This window comes from Ambystoma mexicanum, chromosome 13 (assembly GCF_040938575.1).
Source record: "Ambystoma mexicanum isolate Mex_15411 chromosome 13, UKY_AmexF1_1, whole genome shotgun sequence".
Classification (NCBI taxonomy): domain Eukaryota; kingdom Metazoa; phylum Chordata; class Amphibia; order Caudata; family Ambystomatidae; genus Ambystoma; species Ambystoma mexicanum.
Window position 1 is genome coordinate 725,710,675 of NC_090938.1, and position 19,802 is coordinate 725,730,476.

Consider the following 19,802-nt stretch of genomic DNA (forward strand, 5'->3'; position numbering starts at 1 on the left):
CTTCGCAAACAATGGCAGAAATAGAAACAGGACTGATAGCTGCCATGCAGCTCAGCCATCTTGCCCAGGCAGGACTCCACGCGGGGCCTCATTACGAGTACCACCAGTTGTTTCCCGCGCCGTCGCACTTGTTATGACACCCATGATGTACGCAGGTCAGGTGTTTCTTGTGCCACTTATTTGTTTCCTTTTTTATTTCATAATGTCTTTGAAACCAGCCCCTGCAATTTACACCTTTCTGTCCTTATCCCCTATCGAGTGCTCCGTGACAGAGAGTAACTTGGACTCTATTTGGGCTGGACATGTCCTGCGGGTTCCTAGTGTGTTGGAAACACTGGGACAGAGGCAGAGTCCTACACGCGCTGCTCTGCCTCCCACACTGAGCTGCAGCACGGCTCTGCTTACCTGGTGTCTGTGTTCTAGGTGTTTCAGTTCTATTCCCACCCAGACTTTCTAACATTAGCCAATATAGATGCGACCCTGATAAACAGAGTAAATGACACACTCCTCCTCTGGCAAAGGATGTTCTGTGCTCTCTGCTCTAAGCCCACAAGAAGTAAGAATGGATCATTTCAGACCATGTTGTCACAAATCTAAGCCCTCGGGCATGGGGCGTGGTGTGTAAAACCTTTAAATAAATAAATATGCAACCTAAAAAGATGACTGTCCACAAACATTGTCCTGCAACCAAAGTTACATACTGAAATATGTTATTTTATTGAAACAAGCCCTTGTTACAGAGGTGTTTAAACATAAAAGCGTTTCCCACAGTGAGTGCAGCTGCTCCTGGATGTGTTCTTCGAGGGGATATTAGCAAACATCAGGTCTATTGAGGAGTTCCCAGATACTGGTTGAAGAAGACGTGGGAAGGACCGATCTGTGAGCAAGGAGATGCCATGTATGTTGGTCGCATGTGTTGTCTTGAAGGATGTCCCCGGCCCATGTCCGTTCTGCATAACTTCTGAAATGAAAGACAGTGGGGATGTTTCTTTAAGATGGAATAAGGTATGGGATATTGAAGGAAAAAAGAGTGCCAATGCTGGAATCTTCTCTGCAGTTGCCTGGTCTCTGGTCTTGAGTCAGATGCTTGGTGGGATATCTGAAATAATAATGTTTTGCTGTCATCACCCACATCATCACTGGCAATTAATCGGTTTGGGTGTGTTTGACCGTTTTTTTTTATCGCAGCAAACGGACCACAATTTATCTGCTTGGGGCCCAATTTAAACGCACATTCTTTATTTTTGTTGTCCCCCACCTCCAATTTGTAAGGCAGCGGAGGACACCCCTGCACCCTTCAAATTGCAAAATATCAAACATGGGGAGCGGGGGACACCCCTGCAACCCCTGCTCTCCAGGGTTGGTATTTTGCAATATATGCGACCAAATTGCCTCAAAGGCCAAATCACCCATGCAAAATTCGATCAAATTGGTCATTAGGTCAATTGTTTTAGGTCAAATAGGCTAATACCAATGACTCAGATCTAAACTGATTTGTGTGCAATCATTGGACACGTGGAGAGTGCTTCTCCACATCTGAATCTGGTTACAGTGGCGGCCTCGGTGCAGCAATATAGCTAACGGCTCTGGTTTGGGGGCTTCTCTCAGCTTTGCGTCCCATGCCCTATTTTCTTTAATCTCTTTCCCCCTCCTATTTTGTTACATGGCTTCCTCTCCCCCTTCATCTCCTGTCCGATCTCTCCACACTGTCTAGAGGATTCTTGCTACCCCATAGCCTACTTGTTTTTATCATGTCTCCACTCGACCAATGCGTGTACGGTATCTGCTTCACATTTTTGAGTGCGGGACTAATGTTGCTTTTTAAATGACCGCAGAGGGGCCGTTTGGTCAGATAGGCAAATAGGTGGGCCTCTGTATACATCGAGTGTCCCAGAAGGTACTGATTTCGTCGTACGCCTTCCGACCAGAGTTAGGTATTTTGAGGGGTTCCTCAAGGCTCCATAGTGGGCCCAGTGGTTTTTAATAAAATGATTAAAAGTGGAATGTGAGCAGCCGTTTTAGAATCTGAGCTGATTATTGTATTGTATTGTATTCAGTTATTTATATAGTGCACTTTCCCCTTTTGTATGGTCTCAATGTGCTTTGTGGTTGGAACGCCCTCGGTGATCGCAGTCAATGTGGTGGAGGTTTTAAGAGTGTAGATTAAGCTGTCCAGTCATTTGGTCGAAAGACAAATGGTCGACGGAATTTGGTCGAAAGCCACATGGTCGAATTTTTTTTTATTTATATATATATATTTTAGGGATTCGTTTAGGGAAAAAAAGGGTTTTTTAGAAAAAAAAGGGGGTTGGGGGGACCCTCCCCAAAAAAAAAAAAATTAGACCATTTGTCTTTCGACCAAATGGTGTCGACCATTTGTCCTGTCAACCTTTTTTTTCGACCAAATGACTGGTAACCGTAGATTAAGAGATGCTTGTGTGCATTTTTGCCGGCTTAGGACTTAGGTGGCTGAATAGGCTCTGCTAAGAAGCCCAAGGGTCAGGCATGTGTGTGGGCACTGTTGGTGGTTAGGGATAGAGTGCTTTTGTTGAAGATTTGATGTGTGCCCAGCTATACCGAATTTCTTTTCGTTGGCAGTCGCTGTATGCTAGTGGCAGAGGTGTTGAGGTACATCAGGTGTTTCGTTATAAGAAACTAAGGATAGTAAATGCAGAGCAGGACAGAGTAAGGCTGTGGAAGGCGAGTAGGTGATTGGCAGTTGGGATTTAATGTGAAGCACTGCAGAGTGATGCCTTTTGGTGACAATGATCCATGCACCAACTGCAAGCCAAGGAGAGTCACAGTGGAGAAGGGGAGTCACAGTAGAGAAGGAGAGTCACAGTAGAGAAGGAGAGTCACCGTAGAGAAGGGGAGTCACAGTAGAGAAGGAGAGTCACAGTAGAGAAGGAGAGTCACAGTGGAGGAGGAGAGTCACAGTAGAGAAGGAGAATCATAGTAGAGAAGGGGGGTGCACAGTAGAGAAGGAGAGTCACAGTAGAGAAGGGGAGTCACAGTAGAGAAGGGGAGTCACTGTAGAGAAGGAGAGTCACAGTAGAGGAGGAGAGTCACAGTAGAGAAGGAGAGTCACCGTAGAGAAGGAGAGTCACAGTAGACAAGGGGAGTGCACAGTAGAGAAGGAGAGTCACAGTAAAGAAGGAGAGTCGTAGTAAAGAAGGGGGGTGCACAGTAGAGAAGGAGAGTCACAGTAGAGAAGGAGAGTCCCAGTAGAGAAGGTGAGTCACAGTAGAGAAGGGGGGTGCACAGGGCCAGACTGCGACTTTATAAGCAGCACACGTGTGAACGTGCATTAAATGATGTGTGGTGACCACGGCTGTAGCTTAGAAGAAATCAACTGTTTTACCACCACAGGTGGACATACATTTTTTAATTGGAAAACTGGAAAATGCCCTAAAATTCTCAACAGCTGTTATTCACTTTTGCACACAATCAAAAGAAATGTGCTGGGGACAACAACAGGAGGTGGCAATGTGGACGTCTCAGATTGCCACCTTTTCACCACTTTGCCAATGTGATACAGACAGGGTCATGCACCAGGGCATGGTCTGCTGCTGTACCCAACCCACTTCCAGCTCCCAATCAAGGCTTGCAATAGATTCTCCAGTGGCCTTTCTAAAAATCCACCGGTTTCCTCTGAGTTCCCTGCCCCAGTGGTGGTTACATGGGCGGCACCAGCCTAGGGCTTGGGCGGGGGGGGGCGCTAGAGCTCTCCCACTTTCAGGCAGAAGGCATCACTCTGATGTGACCCCAGCCAGGTCTCTGACAGCAAGAGCCTGTCACATTTCTCACCTCGCAGAGCCGTGTGTTTGCTCACTTTGAAAGGGTCCTTCATGGGACTGCAGTGGCGGCAGCAGCAGAAGCCCCTCTCTAGATGGCCTAGACCTCCAATAATGAGCATCTCTTGGTTGAACTGAGTAGCCTGTGAGTTGGGGTGAAAGATGCATCTAGTGTGCCCAGGGAAGTCATAGAGCCAGATTCTCAAAACGTTTCTGGGCACAGTTAGGAGGTGCACTAGTGCATCTCCTCACTTGCGCCCAGAAATGTGCCGGCCAATTCACAAAGGGCATCTGAACGAGCGCATTTTATGTGCACACATTCAGATGCCATTCTGTCCCCCTTTGCCATGTGTGCAAATTGCGGGGCATTTCAGGGCATTTAAAAAACGCATCTCGAATTCACAAAACAGGATGCGCTTTTAAATGCCTTGAAATGAGGGTCCTCCCCTGCACCTATTGAAGGAGTTTGAGGGGGAGGAGCAAATAATCATCGAGTCATTTCTGACCTTGTTATGATAGTATTCTAAGTGTGCCAGCTGTGGTTTAAACCGCAACAGCCACACTTGCATTTCCATCCACCTTTTCCTCTGGCATTTCACAGAGATGGGCCCTTTCACGGCCCATCTCTGTGACCTGCGCTTGCTGGGAGCCTGTCACCTGTCATATATTGATGTTGGGAGTAGCTCCCGGCACTTGTGTATACGAGGGGGCTGGACAGCACATCTGAGTGCCACTGTCCAGCCCATGCTCACATTACCTTTGTGAATAGATAGGATGGCCTTAGCATTTCTGAAACCAGCCCCAATGAAACGTGCTCCTTCTCTGCTCTACTTTTCTTGTGACTGCCTTTTGAGAATTTGCCCCATAATATATAATCAGCCTCGTGGATTTAGAAGAGGAGGGGCTGGATGGGGGTGTCAATAGCACGGTCCCGGGGGGATATCTCAGCAACAACTTGCACGCCTTGGAAACAAGACGACACAAAGCAGCACAGGTTCGATCCCCGGGTCCGCGCTTAGAAACCTCTGGGTATTAAGCGCGTTATAAATGGGCAACTAAGATATATTCCCCTAACAGCGCCTCGATGCCCCCGGGCTGTGTGAGCGCTATAAAAATGCAAATTTACAAAAAAAACAGTGAGTTTAATGTCCCCTCTAGCTAGTAGCTTTCAAAACTGGCATTCAACCCCGCCTGACCCACAAGATTTTGCGGCTTGCTCTGCCCCGCCCCATTGCGGTTAAGTCATCATTCTAATTCTTTAGCGGGGTCCCGAGGTTTCCACTGGGGGTAATAATAGTAAGTACCCGATATAGAAATCTGGGTTAAAAAAAACAGCAAACACACGACGAGGGCCTTAGACTACTGTGTTGCGATTTGGGAATCATACATGAAAAATATATTAGTAAAGTGACAAGATGGCTCCATGTCCCTGGGCTGCGACTTCCACAATCCTGGCCTTTCCTTTTACAGAAAATAGGCTCTGGGTGCTTGTGTCCAACTGAAATGAACCCACACTACAGTTCCCAGACTGCACTCATTTGCTAAATACATGACCATAACTGGAAACATTGTGTCTCGTCACATAGTCATCCGGCTACTCTATATGTTGGCACATTGAAAACAAGGTTCAAATGTGAGCCATGCAGAGCATACTTAAAAACACCTACTCACCTAAATTACGATGAAAGGGGGAGTCAGATGCGGTCATTTGGGAGGTGCAAGGATAAAAAGTATATTCCTATGGCAGCCTTCTAGACTGTGAAGGGGTCATTACCATAGGATAATTGACTTCACCTAAATGATGGCCCTAGTTAGCAAGGTAATAGACCACACATCCATCCAGTGAGGCTGGGACCAAGGGTATGTAAACACTGTCCTAGGAAGAGATTGCAGTTAATGCCCTCTGGCGCCAGTTACGCAGTCTCTTGCTAGCTTTGGAGGAGCCATGTAAGATTGTCAATGCTATATATATATATATATATTTGCATTTTTAAAGCGCTCAGCTTGCAGGCATCGAGGCGCTGTTATAGGAATTGTTTGTTTTTTAGTTGCATAATCGTTTTTTACTTTTGTCTTAGTTGCGTATTTATAATGCGCTTAAATACCCAGAGGTTTCTAAGCGCGGACCGGGGATCGAACCTGTGTTGCTTCGTGTCATCTTGTTTCCAATGCGAGCACGTTGCCGCTGAGCTATGCTCCCAGGACCTATACATTGCAGGACACGTTTCTGACATGTGGGCACAGGAAGCACTGAGGGTCTGTCTTTGTTTGGCAATGGATGCCATTAGATGCTCTTTTGTAGCTTCTAATGCCTCACCCACTAGATCATTTCAGTTTCTTGAACCTTGGGTCGTGGTAGGTGCGGGGACAGGCAAAAGGGGGTGCACACCTGACCGTCAGCTACATCCGCTACATGATGAAGTACAGAAACTAGACTGGACTGTGGTCAGTTGGTGTATCAATTGGATAAGGCGACCCTTAGGATTTCCCCATTGTTTGCTGATGGTGGCAGGGGCAGTTGGCAATGTCACATTTGCCTCAAGTTGGGTTCACGGAGACCAGATCTGACTAGAAGCTTGAGACCAGAGACCTAGCAGCTGAGCATTGAGGTGGGCTTGCTCAGACTACTGCCAGCATCTTGGTACCAGAAGCTTGAGACCAGAGACCTAGCATCTGAGCATTGAGGTGGGCTCGCTCAGACTACTGCCAGCATCTTGGTACCAGAAGCTTGAGACCAGAGACTTAGCAGCTGAGCATTGAGATGGGATCACGCAGACTACTGGCAGCATCTTGGTACCAGAAGCTTGAGACCAGAGACTTAGCAGCTGAGCATTGAGGTGGGATCGCTCAGGCTACTGCCAGCATCTTGGAACCACTTGCATGACTCGGGCAATGCCCTCTAGAAGCCGGAATGAAGGAGCCGCAGCGGCTTGGCATTGGAGTCTCCACTGGGGAAGAAGAACGGGTAGAGTTTTTTGGTGAAGGAACCTGTGATTGTGTGGAGGTGCTTGGTTGCCTCGGCATCGTAGAACGAGAGCTGCCCCGCCTCACAGTCCAGGTAGACACCCACAGTGCCGCAGGCCACGTGTCCGAAGGTCCAGTATCCGTTCTCTGGGCTGATGACGATCCAACCATCTCTACCGGCTGACTCCTCTGCCACGCCCAGGTCCCAGTCCGGCCGGTCTCCCACATCCACCTCCCAGTAGTGCCGGCCAGAGGAGAAGCTCTGACAGGCAAGCACACAGGCACAGAACTCAAAGTGCTCCAGGCTTTCGGGGCATGGTTGTGAGGCATACGAGTACCTGGCGCTGATCCTGTCCTCTGACACGACAAGGTAGGAGTTCGCCGACAGTGGGTCAAAGGTCAGTGATTCGGGAACTGTGGATTCAAAAACATAATGATGGTTAGGCATGTGCAGAGGCTTTGATGTGCAGTCCCACGCAGCTTTCTGTGAGATCTAGACCCCCCAGCCCGCATTTCATGTGTACCTCTTTATTGCTGCATACATGCAACCAGAACTGCATCACCCCCATGAAGCAACACAGGGATTTGCCTCTCTTCTACTGCTGGGACCTCAACGGGGGACTCAGTCAGATGCCTCTCAAGGTCATTATTATGTAAAGAAAACAGCAATGGGGCGAGGACACAACACTGCCTTGGTTCCATGTCATTTCATCGTGGGATTAACCCTCGCTGTGTTTTTCTCCGCGGAAATTTTATCGAAAAAACTCATCTAATTATTATTATTTTCTTTTGGGGGTTCCCCCCGAAACACCCAACCCCCTTTATTTTTGTTCTATTCCTGAACACCCACATCCCATATATATATATTTTGTAACATCTTTAAAAGCAACACATTGGATGTAAAATATATATGTATATACCTTTTACCATTCCAAGATGTCACTCAGAGAAACACGCATTAGGTCTGAGCGGGAAACTCAAGGGAAAGCAAAGAAGGACTCTTTTCTCGTATGCACAAGTGTTTAAATGAGAAGCCTGTCATTTATGTTTACAACCAGACGAAGCCCGTTTGGGTGAAAGGCATAGTTGTTTTAGTTCTCTCCTGAGCAACTTGTCTACTGTACTTAACAAATAAAGGACGTTTGATGGAGATCCTTTTTTGACGTATCTGGGTGATTTTTATGATTGAGGAAGAGTGCCGTCCAGGAAGTGGTATTCCGCTTTTATTTTCTTTTTTGTTCTTATATATATATATATATATATATATATATATATATATATATATAAACAAAGTAGCCAAAATTAGTGCACTGCCTAACTCGTAGCTGATGCTAGGGAAAGGAAACTTTGACTGAGCTCCTTAATGTATAAAAAACACATGTAAATGGAAGGTTGTAGCACTACAAAAAACCCACCACAAAACATGCCAAAAGTATTCCCAGCACTCAAGACCAAAACACCTTCTTACAAAAATACTTCGTTTTTATTCATTATAAAACAAGCAACCAACGGTGCAAATATGCAATAAAGGGCAGGTATAAATCAAAAACCTCCCCATGGCATACAGGTTAAACAACACTGAAAACCACATAAAGCGGGCCGCCATGATAGAATGACTATGTAGTCATTGTGTTCACTGTGAACACAATGCGCTGGCCATAAATTAAATGCCAGCATGATATGTGAGTGTTGGGGCAAGTGAACACAATGACTACATAGTCCTTCTATCATGGAAGCCCGCTTTATGTGGTTTTCAATGCGGCAGTAAGCGATCACGTGACCGGAGATGATGAGAAGGGGGAGGAGCTGCCTGCTCGAGTTACTTTCCTTATGTTTTAAATGGGTTGTGTTTACACGGATGTGGAGTTTGATCAGCCTGAGGAAGCTTGGTATATCCAGGCGGAACGCGTGGCGATTTTCCACCCTGGGGGGTGAGTGTTGTTTAACCTGTATGCCATGGGGAGGTTTTTGATTTATACCTGCCCTTTATTGCATATTTGCACCGTTGGTTACTTGTTTTTATAATGAAAAAGTATTTTTGTAAGAAGGTGTTTTGGTCTTGAGTGCTGGGAATACTTTTGGCATGTTTTGTGGTGGGTTTTTTGTAGTGCTGCAACCTTCCATTTACATGTGTTTATATATATATATATATATTTCTAACACCCCCTAAAAACAGCAATGATTTACCCTGCGATGAAAGGATGCCGCATCCCTGCCTTACCCCCTGCATAGCACAGAAAATGCCTGTTATGTCCCCATCGGGGCAGTACCTGACTGCATGCTCTAAATTGTAATTGAGTAGCGTGACAATGCTTAGAAACCCTTCATCAAGGCGCATATCTTCTGAAATTCCCTACAATCTGGGTCTGCGCACGTGATCAAATACTCTAGACTGATACACAAACACCAGCGACAAATACCCATCTCTCCTCCTTGGATATTTTTGGGAAATGAGGGCAAGATTTAAACTTTGTTTGAACATGTCCATCTTCTGGCAGAAGCCATATTGAACCTCGGCGAGGATATGATTTGTCGGTTCTAAAGGAAAATTTTGCTTTTTGTAGGTCGGCCAACAAAGAGACAGATTTTTTGGGACCGATTTTCCATGGCCTACAAAAAGCGAAAACCCATATTGCCTCCACCCCACCTAACCCCACGCGCATCCTGCATCCCGTCCCAATGGGATTTGTTCATAATTTGGGGGTTTCACCCCCGAACCACACTCCCTGAACACCCCCCACGCTCTCCAAAATTCAACAAACACTTACATAAACATGCAACACACACACAACACACGTGCAACACCCACACTTACCTGTTCTCTGTCGTGGCTGCTTCCGGGTCCCGATCTGCCTGTCAGCCCATGCGTGCACACGTGTGCAGCAGGGGCGTGACAGTTCGCTTTAGAAAGACCGCTCCGTGCCGTCACAGAGCCGTCTTTCTAAAGCGACCTTTCAGTGAAAAGATCTTTTGACTGGGACCGGATTTGTCCTTCACCGCTCTTCCACAGAGCGAAGGAGAAATGCTTCCATAATTTGTATTAATGCTACAGGTCCATACCAACATGTCTGCTTTCTAGAGTCTTTCTCAGAAATAAGGACTTGAAGTCCCTTTGACCCTGAGGAAGGTAATGTACACATGATGCGTATGGTCTTTAATAGGCTAATAATCAACAGGGTCCATGAGTCTTGGTTTTCTTATCTGGGTCTCGTGCCGGGGCCTTCCTTGCTTTTTGTGGTGAGGATCTTTAGGGTTACATAAATTACTTAAATGTCTGATCCATTCGGCCGGAGGAATTGTGGCTATATCATAATTCAATATTCAATGTGTCATAGGCAGTCATGCCCAAATGATCGCTTGTTTTTGATGATGACAGCAATTTCTATATCATGCCAAAGACATATGTTGGTCAAATCTTTGGTCTTGACAATTGCAGAACCTTCTTATGAACTAGTGGAAGTTGTGCAATTCTATCCTCTTCGGCGGATCTTTGCACATTTTCCATTACACTATTTGTACTGTGCACTACTGAGTGAAGACTCCCCATTCCCCTCTAAATGGGTTTTGGGCCCCCAAGGGGGATTCAAGGATAGTACAAAGGAGTCATGGCTGTGTCCCAGACTCCTCTCGGTCAACAAATCTGCGACGTGGGACCAATATTGAATCCCAATTAGAAAGAAGTCTATGATTGAGGCAGATTGCGAATTACTGTGCGGGCGATGTTTATTATCCTTAGTGAGTGTCACACTTCAATTTCACGACTCATTCTGCCGTCCTTATCTCTCTGCTGATATAACTTGTTACATGAGGGATGTCTATGGCCTGGTCCTTATTCTCATCCTGCTCGCTTTTACAAGAGTCATGCTAAGATCCACCTTCAAAAACCTTAGCATTCCCCCCCCATAGAAAAAGCAGAGATATAGCGGGGTACATTGTTATAACATGTTTTTCCTCCTGTATAACTATTCTGAAAACTTGAAGGCAACACCGTTTTATCCCAAATCGGTTGTTATGATAGCCCACCTTCTGTTCCTTTCACCGTTCACCACTTGTTTAAGGGGTGATAATGTTTCTATGGGGGTCTCTTTCAGGCCTAATGCTAAAGCTATGTCCATTTACAGCAGCACCCCTACATTTCTCCTCCCCCCTCTAGTTGGAGAGGTTGGCCCAGTGGTCGAAGTGTACAAAAAGAAGAAGTGGAGCTATGTTCCCTGCCAGTCTGCCCCTCTCTCCACAAACCCCATCGCTTCACCCCCTCCCACACACAGTCCAAACCCCCAAATAAACACACCTATATTTAAAGTTTCTTGTAATTCAAGTCTCTTGTAATAAAATGATATCAAATGTAGTTATGTAAATTATCCAGTTTTCATGGGCAATTATTTTTTGCAATAGTCCAGCTATGTTCCAGGAAACCATGTTTCGAAGTTGTTAGACAGATGGGCCTCCATTCTGTGTCCTGCGGGAGGGTATATTAAGCTCATCCCTAAGTCATCTGGGACAAAGGGAATTGGGTTGGTCAAACCTCCTTCTGATGAGGGTGGGAGGTATAATGAAGTGGGCGAGAATATGCTCTCCTGAATCTTTCTCCACTCGAATCAATGCCCCCTAACCCCCTCGCACAGCAGAGTGCAGGCTTCCAGTCCCTGTTCTGCACCTCAGCTCCAGCAGTATAAGATATACCTGCTCCCTGGGGATAATACTGGACTGTGGTTTCATCAGGCCTTGTGGGTAAAAACAAATTAAGGGGAGAGGGCTAAGCTAGACCAAGCCTAAAGAGAGAGGGTGAATTGAATTGATATTCTATTTCTATCGGGCTCGTACACAAGTGTTTCAGAGCGCAACAAGACAAGGGAGGGGGAACAGGGAGAACAAAACAACGATCTTACTAGGCCCAGTGGCATTGAGAACGTGCAAGTGCATGGGAGGGGGGGAGTGGAAAAGTGCATGGAAGGGGGAGAAAGTGGAAAGTGCAGAGCAAAGGAGAGACAGATAAATAATAAAAAAATAAAAAATAAGGGCAACAAACAGTGGTAGTGCAGGCAGCAAGTGGCAAGTGCTGGGTTTAAGGCAGCAGACAGGGTAGGTCTTGATAAGTGCAGTAGGAAAAAGGGGGGGCTGTATTGGTACAGATACAGACCCCAGTGCAAGGGGTGGCAGGGTGAGCAGGTACCTGGGCCCAGAAGACTGAGGCCAGGTGCACAGTGCCAAGAGAAAACAGATCAGCAGACGAGAGGAGGAGCAACGCCAGAAGCAAAGAGGAAGGTCTTGAGGTGCTTCCGGAACCAGAGATGGTTCTCCTCAAGTTTTAGAGTGGCAGGGAGACTGTTCTAGAGGGAGGCCCCAGCCAAAGGCAGAGATCTTTTTTTAACTATTATTATTTTTAAGAGACCTGAACAAGAAAGCCAGCCACTCCAGAAGCAAAGAGCCACATGGCGCTGGCCACAGCCCGGGAGGTTGCATTTTAGGAGTAACAAGGGAGACCATGGGGGTAGCAAGGAAGACCTCAGGAGTCGCATTGCAACCCCTGGTGACCCCTAAATGACATACCTGGTTCCCATCTGCACTAGAAAACAATCCAATTCCAAATGTTTGTAACTGATGATGTAGTTCTAAATGGGGCTATTAGTGCCTTCTACTGGGGAAGAGCAGTATTGACACTCATCTTTTTTGTATTTTTTTTTATTTAATTTTTTTATTGGCACTCATCTTTGCATTTCCTTAAGCGACCCAGGAAGTTCGGGGTTCCCCAGGAGATCCCAGCTTCGAGAGCACCGTGCTCCAAATTCCGGACTCCCCGACTTCTGCCCCAAGTACTCAACACCAAAGTGGGGGCCGGGGGGAGGGAGTCGGACTTGGGGAGGCAAAGGGGACATTGAAAAAGAAGAAAAAACACCATACTTGCCATCCCTACCGATTTAGGCAGCAGGCTACTGCTTTCAAGGGATTCCTACCGCCTCCAGATATGAGTGTTTGATCCTACAGCTATTTTTAGATTATCAAGTTGATTTATGGCTCCACAGACCCCAGGACACAGGGACAGCACCTTCAGAGCCGGGGCCCCAAGGACACAGGGGCAGCAGCCTCAGAGCCCAGGACACAGGGGCAGCAGCCTCAGAGCCCAGGACCCCAGGACACAGAGGCAGCAGCCTCAGAGCCCAGGACCCCAGGACACAGGGGCAGTGGCTTCAGAGCTGCAGAATAAAAGTGTTAGTCATTTATTTTGATTGATATGGTTGCCTGGCAATGGGACAGGACCGTAAAGGTATCAGGTAATATTATCCCCACCAATAATATAGCCATATATATGGTCTTCGGGACTGGCCATAGGCAATACTATTAGTTGGGATCATTTTTGGGGTGAATGGGAGCAGGTGTTGTGGGGGTGCCCCCCGCTCCCTTTAAAATAATATGTGGGTTGCGGGGGTGTCCCCCGCAGGTTCCATGACTTAATATCGCCGCAAAAATACTGCGCCATTCTTGTATGGCGATATTTTTGCAGGGATATTAACACATGGAACCAGCATAAAATAAACACAGTAATCAATTTCTAATATTTCAACTACAACATATATTTTGAAAATTCACATAACTAAATACCAGTGGCTTTTCTGTAAAAACACAGACAATTCAGCAGGATCTAGTAAAGAAAAGAAAAACACGCTAGAAAACACTTTGAATGTGCACACCTGGCATGTGAAACAGCCATGGAATCCCTCACTTTCCTATGCAGCCATCAGCAGGTGCAGCCAAACATGCCGTGGGCTGTGCTGTCACAAATTTCGATATTGAAAGGGAAGCTGGCACACATTATATTGCGTTTCAAACGACCCTGCTGGCTGGCCGTCTCCTGATAATTAGCGGCTATTAACCTTATCTGTGCGGCCATTGTAATGTGTGCACCCCACAGGTGCCTCAGATTGTTTTTGCTCTAACCAGGGGGCCGCCAACCATCATGTTCAAATGGGCCCCCACACATTTTCAGCCAGGCCTGGTTTTAGGAGACAAAACAGGATAATCAGAACAAGCTGCAGACATAGAGTACATGCCTGCTACCTCAGTGTGCAATAGAAACAAACACACCCTCTCTGCCTCCTCTGCTTTACCCTCCACTCTCTCCTCTTCCCCAGGGCCCCCTGTGGCCACTCCCCCCTTCTCTGCCTTTCCTCTCTTCTCGGCTGAAGATGTTTCCAACCAAGTCTGATCTATGAAAACCGCATCTAAACAGGTTGTTCCCTGTTCTTCCAAAACCATCAAGGACCACATTGACACCCTCGCTCCAGCCTTGACTAACTTCTGCAACCACTTTTCGCCTCACGAACCTTCCCCTACCCCTGAAGCACTCCCTTGTGCACCCTCTTCTGAAGAAATCCTCAGCCAACCCCTCACTTTCGGCTACCTATTGCCCGATCTCCATCACTCCTTTCCTGGGAAAACTCCTCGAAAAGCTGGTCATCTCCCAGCTTAACCATCACTCTGAATCTGTTGGCTGTCTCCATGACCGGAAGTACGGAAACTGCTGTCCTGAACATCTGTGAAGATCTGCTCTCTAACCTTGATTCTAATCCCCCCCTCTGTCCTTATCCTACTTGATCTCTCTTCTGTCTTTGACACGGTCAACCATGTCAGCCTGCTCAATACCCTCCATGATAACCTGGGTGTCATTGATCAGGCCCTGGCCTGGCTGACTTCTTTCCTCTCTGATTGACCCTCCCAGTTCCAACTTGGGTCCTTCCTCTCCTCCATCTCTCTCTCCACCTGTGGTGTTCCCGACGGGTCTCACCTTTCTCCATGGCAGTTCAACCAATACCTGGCACCTCTTGCCCACTGCATTGCTGCTCTCTGCTCCAACTTCCAGTGCTATGCTGATGACACCCTGCTCGCTTTAAGGGTGCCCTCTGCAGCCTCTTCTCCTTCTCTCATCCTGGATTGTCTGATTGCAATCCAGGAACGGTGCGCCACCAATTATCTCTGCCTGAATGCTAGTAAGACTGAGATCCTCCTCATTGGCACACCTTCATCCCTCTTTCCCGCCACTCTCTGGCCTGCCTCCCTGGGCTCTCTTCCTGCTCCCACCTGTGAGGCTAAGAGCCTCAGGGTTATTTTTGAATCCACACTCTCCTTCTCTCCTCACATCTCTGACGTCTCTAAGAAGTCACACTACCAACTGCATCTCCTGAGAGGTATTCTTCCTTTCCTCTCCTTCCCCCAGAAGATCACTGTCTCCAGAGCTCTGGTTCTCTTTAGGCTTGACTACTGTAACCGCCTCTTTTTAAATCTGCCCACCTCTACTCTCCATCCTCTGAAACTCATCCAGAACAGGACTGCGAGACTTGTCCTTGGCCTCAAGCCCAGGGATCTCTCCAGCACTGAAATCTCTCCATTGGCTCCGAGTGGCTGCAAGGATCAAGTTCAAACCCCTTTGCATTGTCCGCAAGAACTTCTGGGGCCTGGGACCAATATATCAAGCTCTTCGCTTCTCCACCTCCAACTTCTTGAGGGTCAGTCGCTTTTCCAAGCAATGAGTTGGGGCAGATCCCTCTCTTTGGCTGACGCCTCCCTCTGGAACAGCCTCCCTGCCTCTCTGAAACTTGAGCAGAACCTTCTCTGGTTCCGGGAGCACCTCAAGACCTTCCTCTTTGCTTCTGCCTTCTCTCTTCCTCTTACCTGCTGACCTCCTGTCTTTTACTGCACTGGCTACCTGGCCACCCTCTGAACCACGGGCCTGGTACCTGCTCTCCCAATTGCACACCTGCACTGCCTCCTGGCAACCCTTGCACTTGGGGCTGTATCTGCAACCCCACAGTTCCCCTACCCGCACTTATCCAGCACTTGTTGTCTGCACTTACCCTTATACTGCCACCTGCTGGCTGCACTTCTTGTTTTCCTGTGCCTTGTTCTATGTCATGCACTTGCTCCTCCTCCCCTTCCCCTGGCACTTTTTCCCCTTCCCTCTCCCCTGCACTTGCACGATCTCAATGTCACTTGGCCTAGTAAGATTGTTGCCTTGTCCTCCCTTTGATCCCCTCCCTAGCTTCATCGTGCCTTGAAACACTTGTGTATAGGCGCGCTTTAAATGGCTTATTATATCATAACCTGCTCAGTGCTCTGAGTGGACCGAATTTCCATTGACCCAGACTGACTGACCCCGTTTCCCAGTGCAACAATTGCGAAAATGTTAGCACTACGGTGCAGCACTGCGACAACCTTGGTGGTTGTTTTTGTGGCTGGTGAAGTGAGTGGATGCCTTTGGCACTTTGGTGCTTTGCGAGTCCAGGATCAGCCAGTGTTCGCAGGGTACTTTCTGAGAGTCCATTAGAAAAGCTCTGCTTATATTTGTCTTTTTTTTGTTTTGCATTTGAAGCACAAAGAAAGAAAGAGAGTGGTAAAACTCCTCACATTCAGGGTCTGTCAAATATCATTTGAACATGTCTCCATTATCAGCAGTGCATTTCAAATGAGAAGTTACCAATGGCAGATTTCTGCAGATACAGCAGTGAGGCGGTAATTGGGAGTCACTATTGTCAGTGGCATGTCTTCTAAGATGTGCAAATGTTGAGTGATTAGAAATGGGTGTGGTGCATAACAAGCTGCGCGCTTTGTGAAACAATGACTACAAGCATGTGACTTTGACATGAGCATTTTTTCACGGTGTGTCTTGAAAGTTTAGTTGTAAAAACCCAAAGAAGATTGCCTTAGACACACATCACTTTGTATCCTGTTACATGTGATCTTCCAATCGGGGCGGGGAAAGAAGCTACATTCTTACTCTTTTTTGCTCAACATGTTATTGTAACAATGTATATTTTGTGAATCTGCTTTTAATGTGATATGTGCACTTTTCAAGTCATCTGTATACAACAGTGTTATTTTAATTCTTGAACTCCACCACTATCTCTGCTTCCATCTCTCAGGCGACTCCCCCACTAAAGGTGGGTGTCAGAGAACCGTCTTCAATTTTCAACAAAGATTTCACTACCAAATTGGAGGATAGCTCTGGGGCAACACGCTCGCCTTGGAAGCAGGACGACGCAGAGCAGCACAGGTTCGAATCCCTGGTCTCCGCTTAGAAACCTCTGTGTATTAAGCGCTTTATAAATAACCAATAACAATGGCCCCAATTCCCATAAAGTATTGCAAATGAAAGGCGCACAGAGAAAGTGCTTGTTTTACGTGCGCTACTTTCAGAAAAGCTCAAGCCACAGTATTCACAAAGGTGGCCTGGGCTTTCTAAAGGGACTGGACAGTAGCTCACAGATGTGCTGCCCAGCTCTCTTGCATACATCAGTGTAGGGAACACGCTTCAGACACTAATGTATAACAGGCTCTCGGGAACCCTGTGGTTGCCGGTGGCACATTTCAAAGAGACATGCCATTAAAGGGCCCATCTCATTGAAATGCTCAACAACAACAAAAAGTACTTACATTTCAAAAACAAATCTTGACAGAATCAGAAATGACACTCCCATGATTTCCGCCTTCCCTGTTTGTGAATTCGGGATGCGCTTTTAAATGGCCAGATACACTGATTGATATGCGCAAATATGCAAAGGGATGCAAAAGGCCCTCTGAAAGGTGCTAATTCAGATGCCCTTTGAGAATGGGCCTGCTGCTTTTTGTCGGCATAATTGATGAGCTGCGCCAAAGTCTTGAGAATCTGGCCCAAAGTGTTTTGATAAGAAGCAAAAGATAATGAAGTACGTGCTGTTGCCTAGGGATCTAGGCCCAATGAAGGACGCACACACGGAGAGATAGGAGGAACGTCTTTATTCTTAAACAACCAAACCAGCTCATCTATGAAGAGTAAGATGTAGTCACCCGCTTCGGTCGGCCCGTAGAAATCCATGGCTACTCGTTCCCATGGGTGATCAGGTATTTGAGTATGCTGGAGTGGGGGCGGTCGTTCAGCAGGGGCTGTGCACTGACAGGCGTGGCAGTTCCTTACCCACTCATCAACGGCTGCATCCAGGAGAGGGAACCACACGTGGCACCTGAGCTGCTTTTTTGTGTTCTCGGCTCCTCTGTGGCCTTCGTGCGCTATGCTGACCACCTCACTCCTTAGTGTGGCGGGGATGACGATCCTGCACCCTCTGAGCAGAATATTGTTGTCCTTCACCGCAAGTTCACCATGTACTCGGGCTAGCCGCTCAATTTCTTGTTTGTTCACCCCAGGGTGCGCTAGGATGGCTCTGTGGTGGTCTTTCCATTTGCTGGCCATCGTGAGGCTGATCGCCAGAGCTGTCGTTGGATCGGCTGCTGATGCGGCGGCTACTCTTTCAAGGGACAGCGCCGGAGGCAGCGAGTGGGCCGCCACATATTGCACATAGGCGACGTCACCCCTCCGCGCGAGCGGGGCCCCTACGGGGTGTCGTGAGAGGTAGTCCGCGGGGTTAAGGTCGCCCCCCGGGCGATGTACGATGTCATAATCGTATTCCTGGAGGCGGATGCCCCACCTCTCAATCCTCGGCGGCATCTTGGTGTGCGGGTTCCCAAACAGTGATAGAAGTGCCTGGTGGTCGGTGATCAGCGTGAACCTTTTGCCGATGATGAAGTTGTGGAAATGTTCACACGCCCAGACTGCTGCCAAGCTCTCCTTCTCGGCCTGGGAGTAGGCCAGCTCAGGTGTCGACAGCGCTCGGCTCGCGTATGCAACCACGTGTCTGGGATTAACATCCGCGCCACTGGTTTGGGCCAGGATGGCACCGAGGCCTACGGGGCTGGCATCCACTACCACCTCGGTGTGCCACTGTGGGTTGAAGTATGCGAGACGGTGAGCTTCCGCGAGGGCTTGCTTGATGTCCGCGAAGGCCTGTTGGCAGGCCGGTGTCCATTCGAACGTCGACTCCTTCTGCAACAGTTTCCTCAGCGGGTCTGTGATGGAGGCGTAGTGGGGGATGTACCTCGCACAGTATCCTGCCATGCCGAGGAACGAGCGGACGTCCGCCACCTGCCGGGGCTCGCCTAGGTTGGTGATCGTGTCGACCTTCTCGGGGTCGGGCAGCATGCCATCCTTGGAGAAAATATGTCCAAAGAACTTGAGTTTCGTTTTACTGAACCGGCACTTCAAGATGTTAAGCGTGAGGCCGGCTCTCTGAAGGGCTTCGCACGTGTCGTGTAGTGCCCTGTCATGGGCTTCCTTGGACGATCCAAAAACGAGTATGTCGTCACTGTAATTTAAAGCCCCTTTTACAGGCCTGATGATCTGGCGTATTGTCTCCTGGAAAATCTCAGCGGCCGATGAGATTCCAAAGTTCAGTCTCCGGTATCTGAAAAGCCCATCGTGAGTCGCAAACGTGGTGATGGGCCGGGAGTCAGGATGGAGCTCCAACTGATGGTACCCCTGATTTAGGTCCAGTTTGGAGAACATCTGGGCACTGTTCAGCAGCACGATCATGTCTTCAATACATGGTCCCGGGTGTCTCTCCCGTTGTATTGCCGTGTTGGCCACCCTCATGTCCACACACAACCGGATCTTACCCCCTTCTTTGGGGACCACCACAAGGGGGGGACACCCACGGCATCGGCCCCGTCGCCGGTTCGATGATGCCGTCGCGGAGCAGTTGCTGGAGTGCCTCCGATACTGTCTCCTGAAGGTGGAAACCAACCCTTCTGGGGTGCTGCGGCACTGGCCGTACGTTGGGGTCGATGTGGAGCTTGATGGGGGGTCCCCGGAGCTTTCCTAGCCCCTCGCAAAGTTTGGGGAAGGCACTCGCGATATCGTCTTGAGAGACGGGCGATTGAGTCTGATGAGAGGCTACCGACCCTACTACGTTCCCCGGGCTGGGGTTGGCTGCTGCGGCGGTGATTACGTCTCCCACATTCACGTGGATCTCGATCAGCCCCAGGTGCGATGCCGTGTGATAGCTGAGGAGGCATCGACTCCTGGCGAGGGACCGTATCACGTGAATGGTCGCCTCCACTTGCCGCCCATTCAGGAGAAGGCATTGGGTGAATTGGCCCACGGTCCGTAACGGGGTGGCGGCTCCCCACTGGAAAATTCTGGAACGGGACGGATTGAGCTGTGGTGGGCATGGTATGCGGCCA

At 48.2% G+C, this 19,802-nt stretch overlaps 1 protein-coding gene across 1 annotated transcript in view; it reads right to left on the bottom strand.

Moving 5' to 3' along the window:
* Positions 1 to 693: 693 nt before the first annotated feature.
* LOC138521814 (nuclear factor 7, brain-like) overlaps positions 694 to 19,802 on the bottom strand; it is a 230,766-nt gene continuing 211,657 nt past the window's right edge. Inside the window, exon 7 of the mRNA XM_069634931.1 lies at positions 694 to 7,172. Coding sequence (XP_069491032.1) covers positions 6,694 to 7,172 — 479 coding nt within the window. The 3' untranslated portion in view covers positions 694 to 6,693. The remainder of the gene's footprint in view (positions 7,173 to 19,802) is intronic.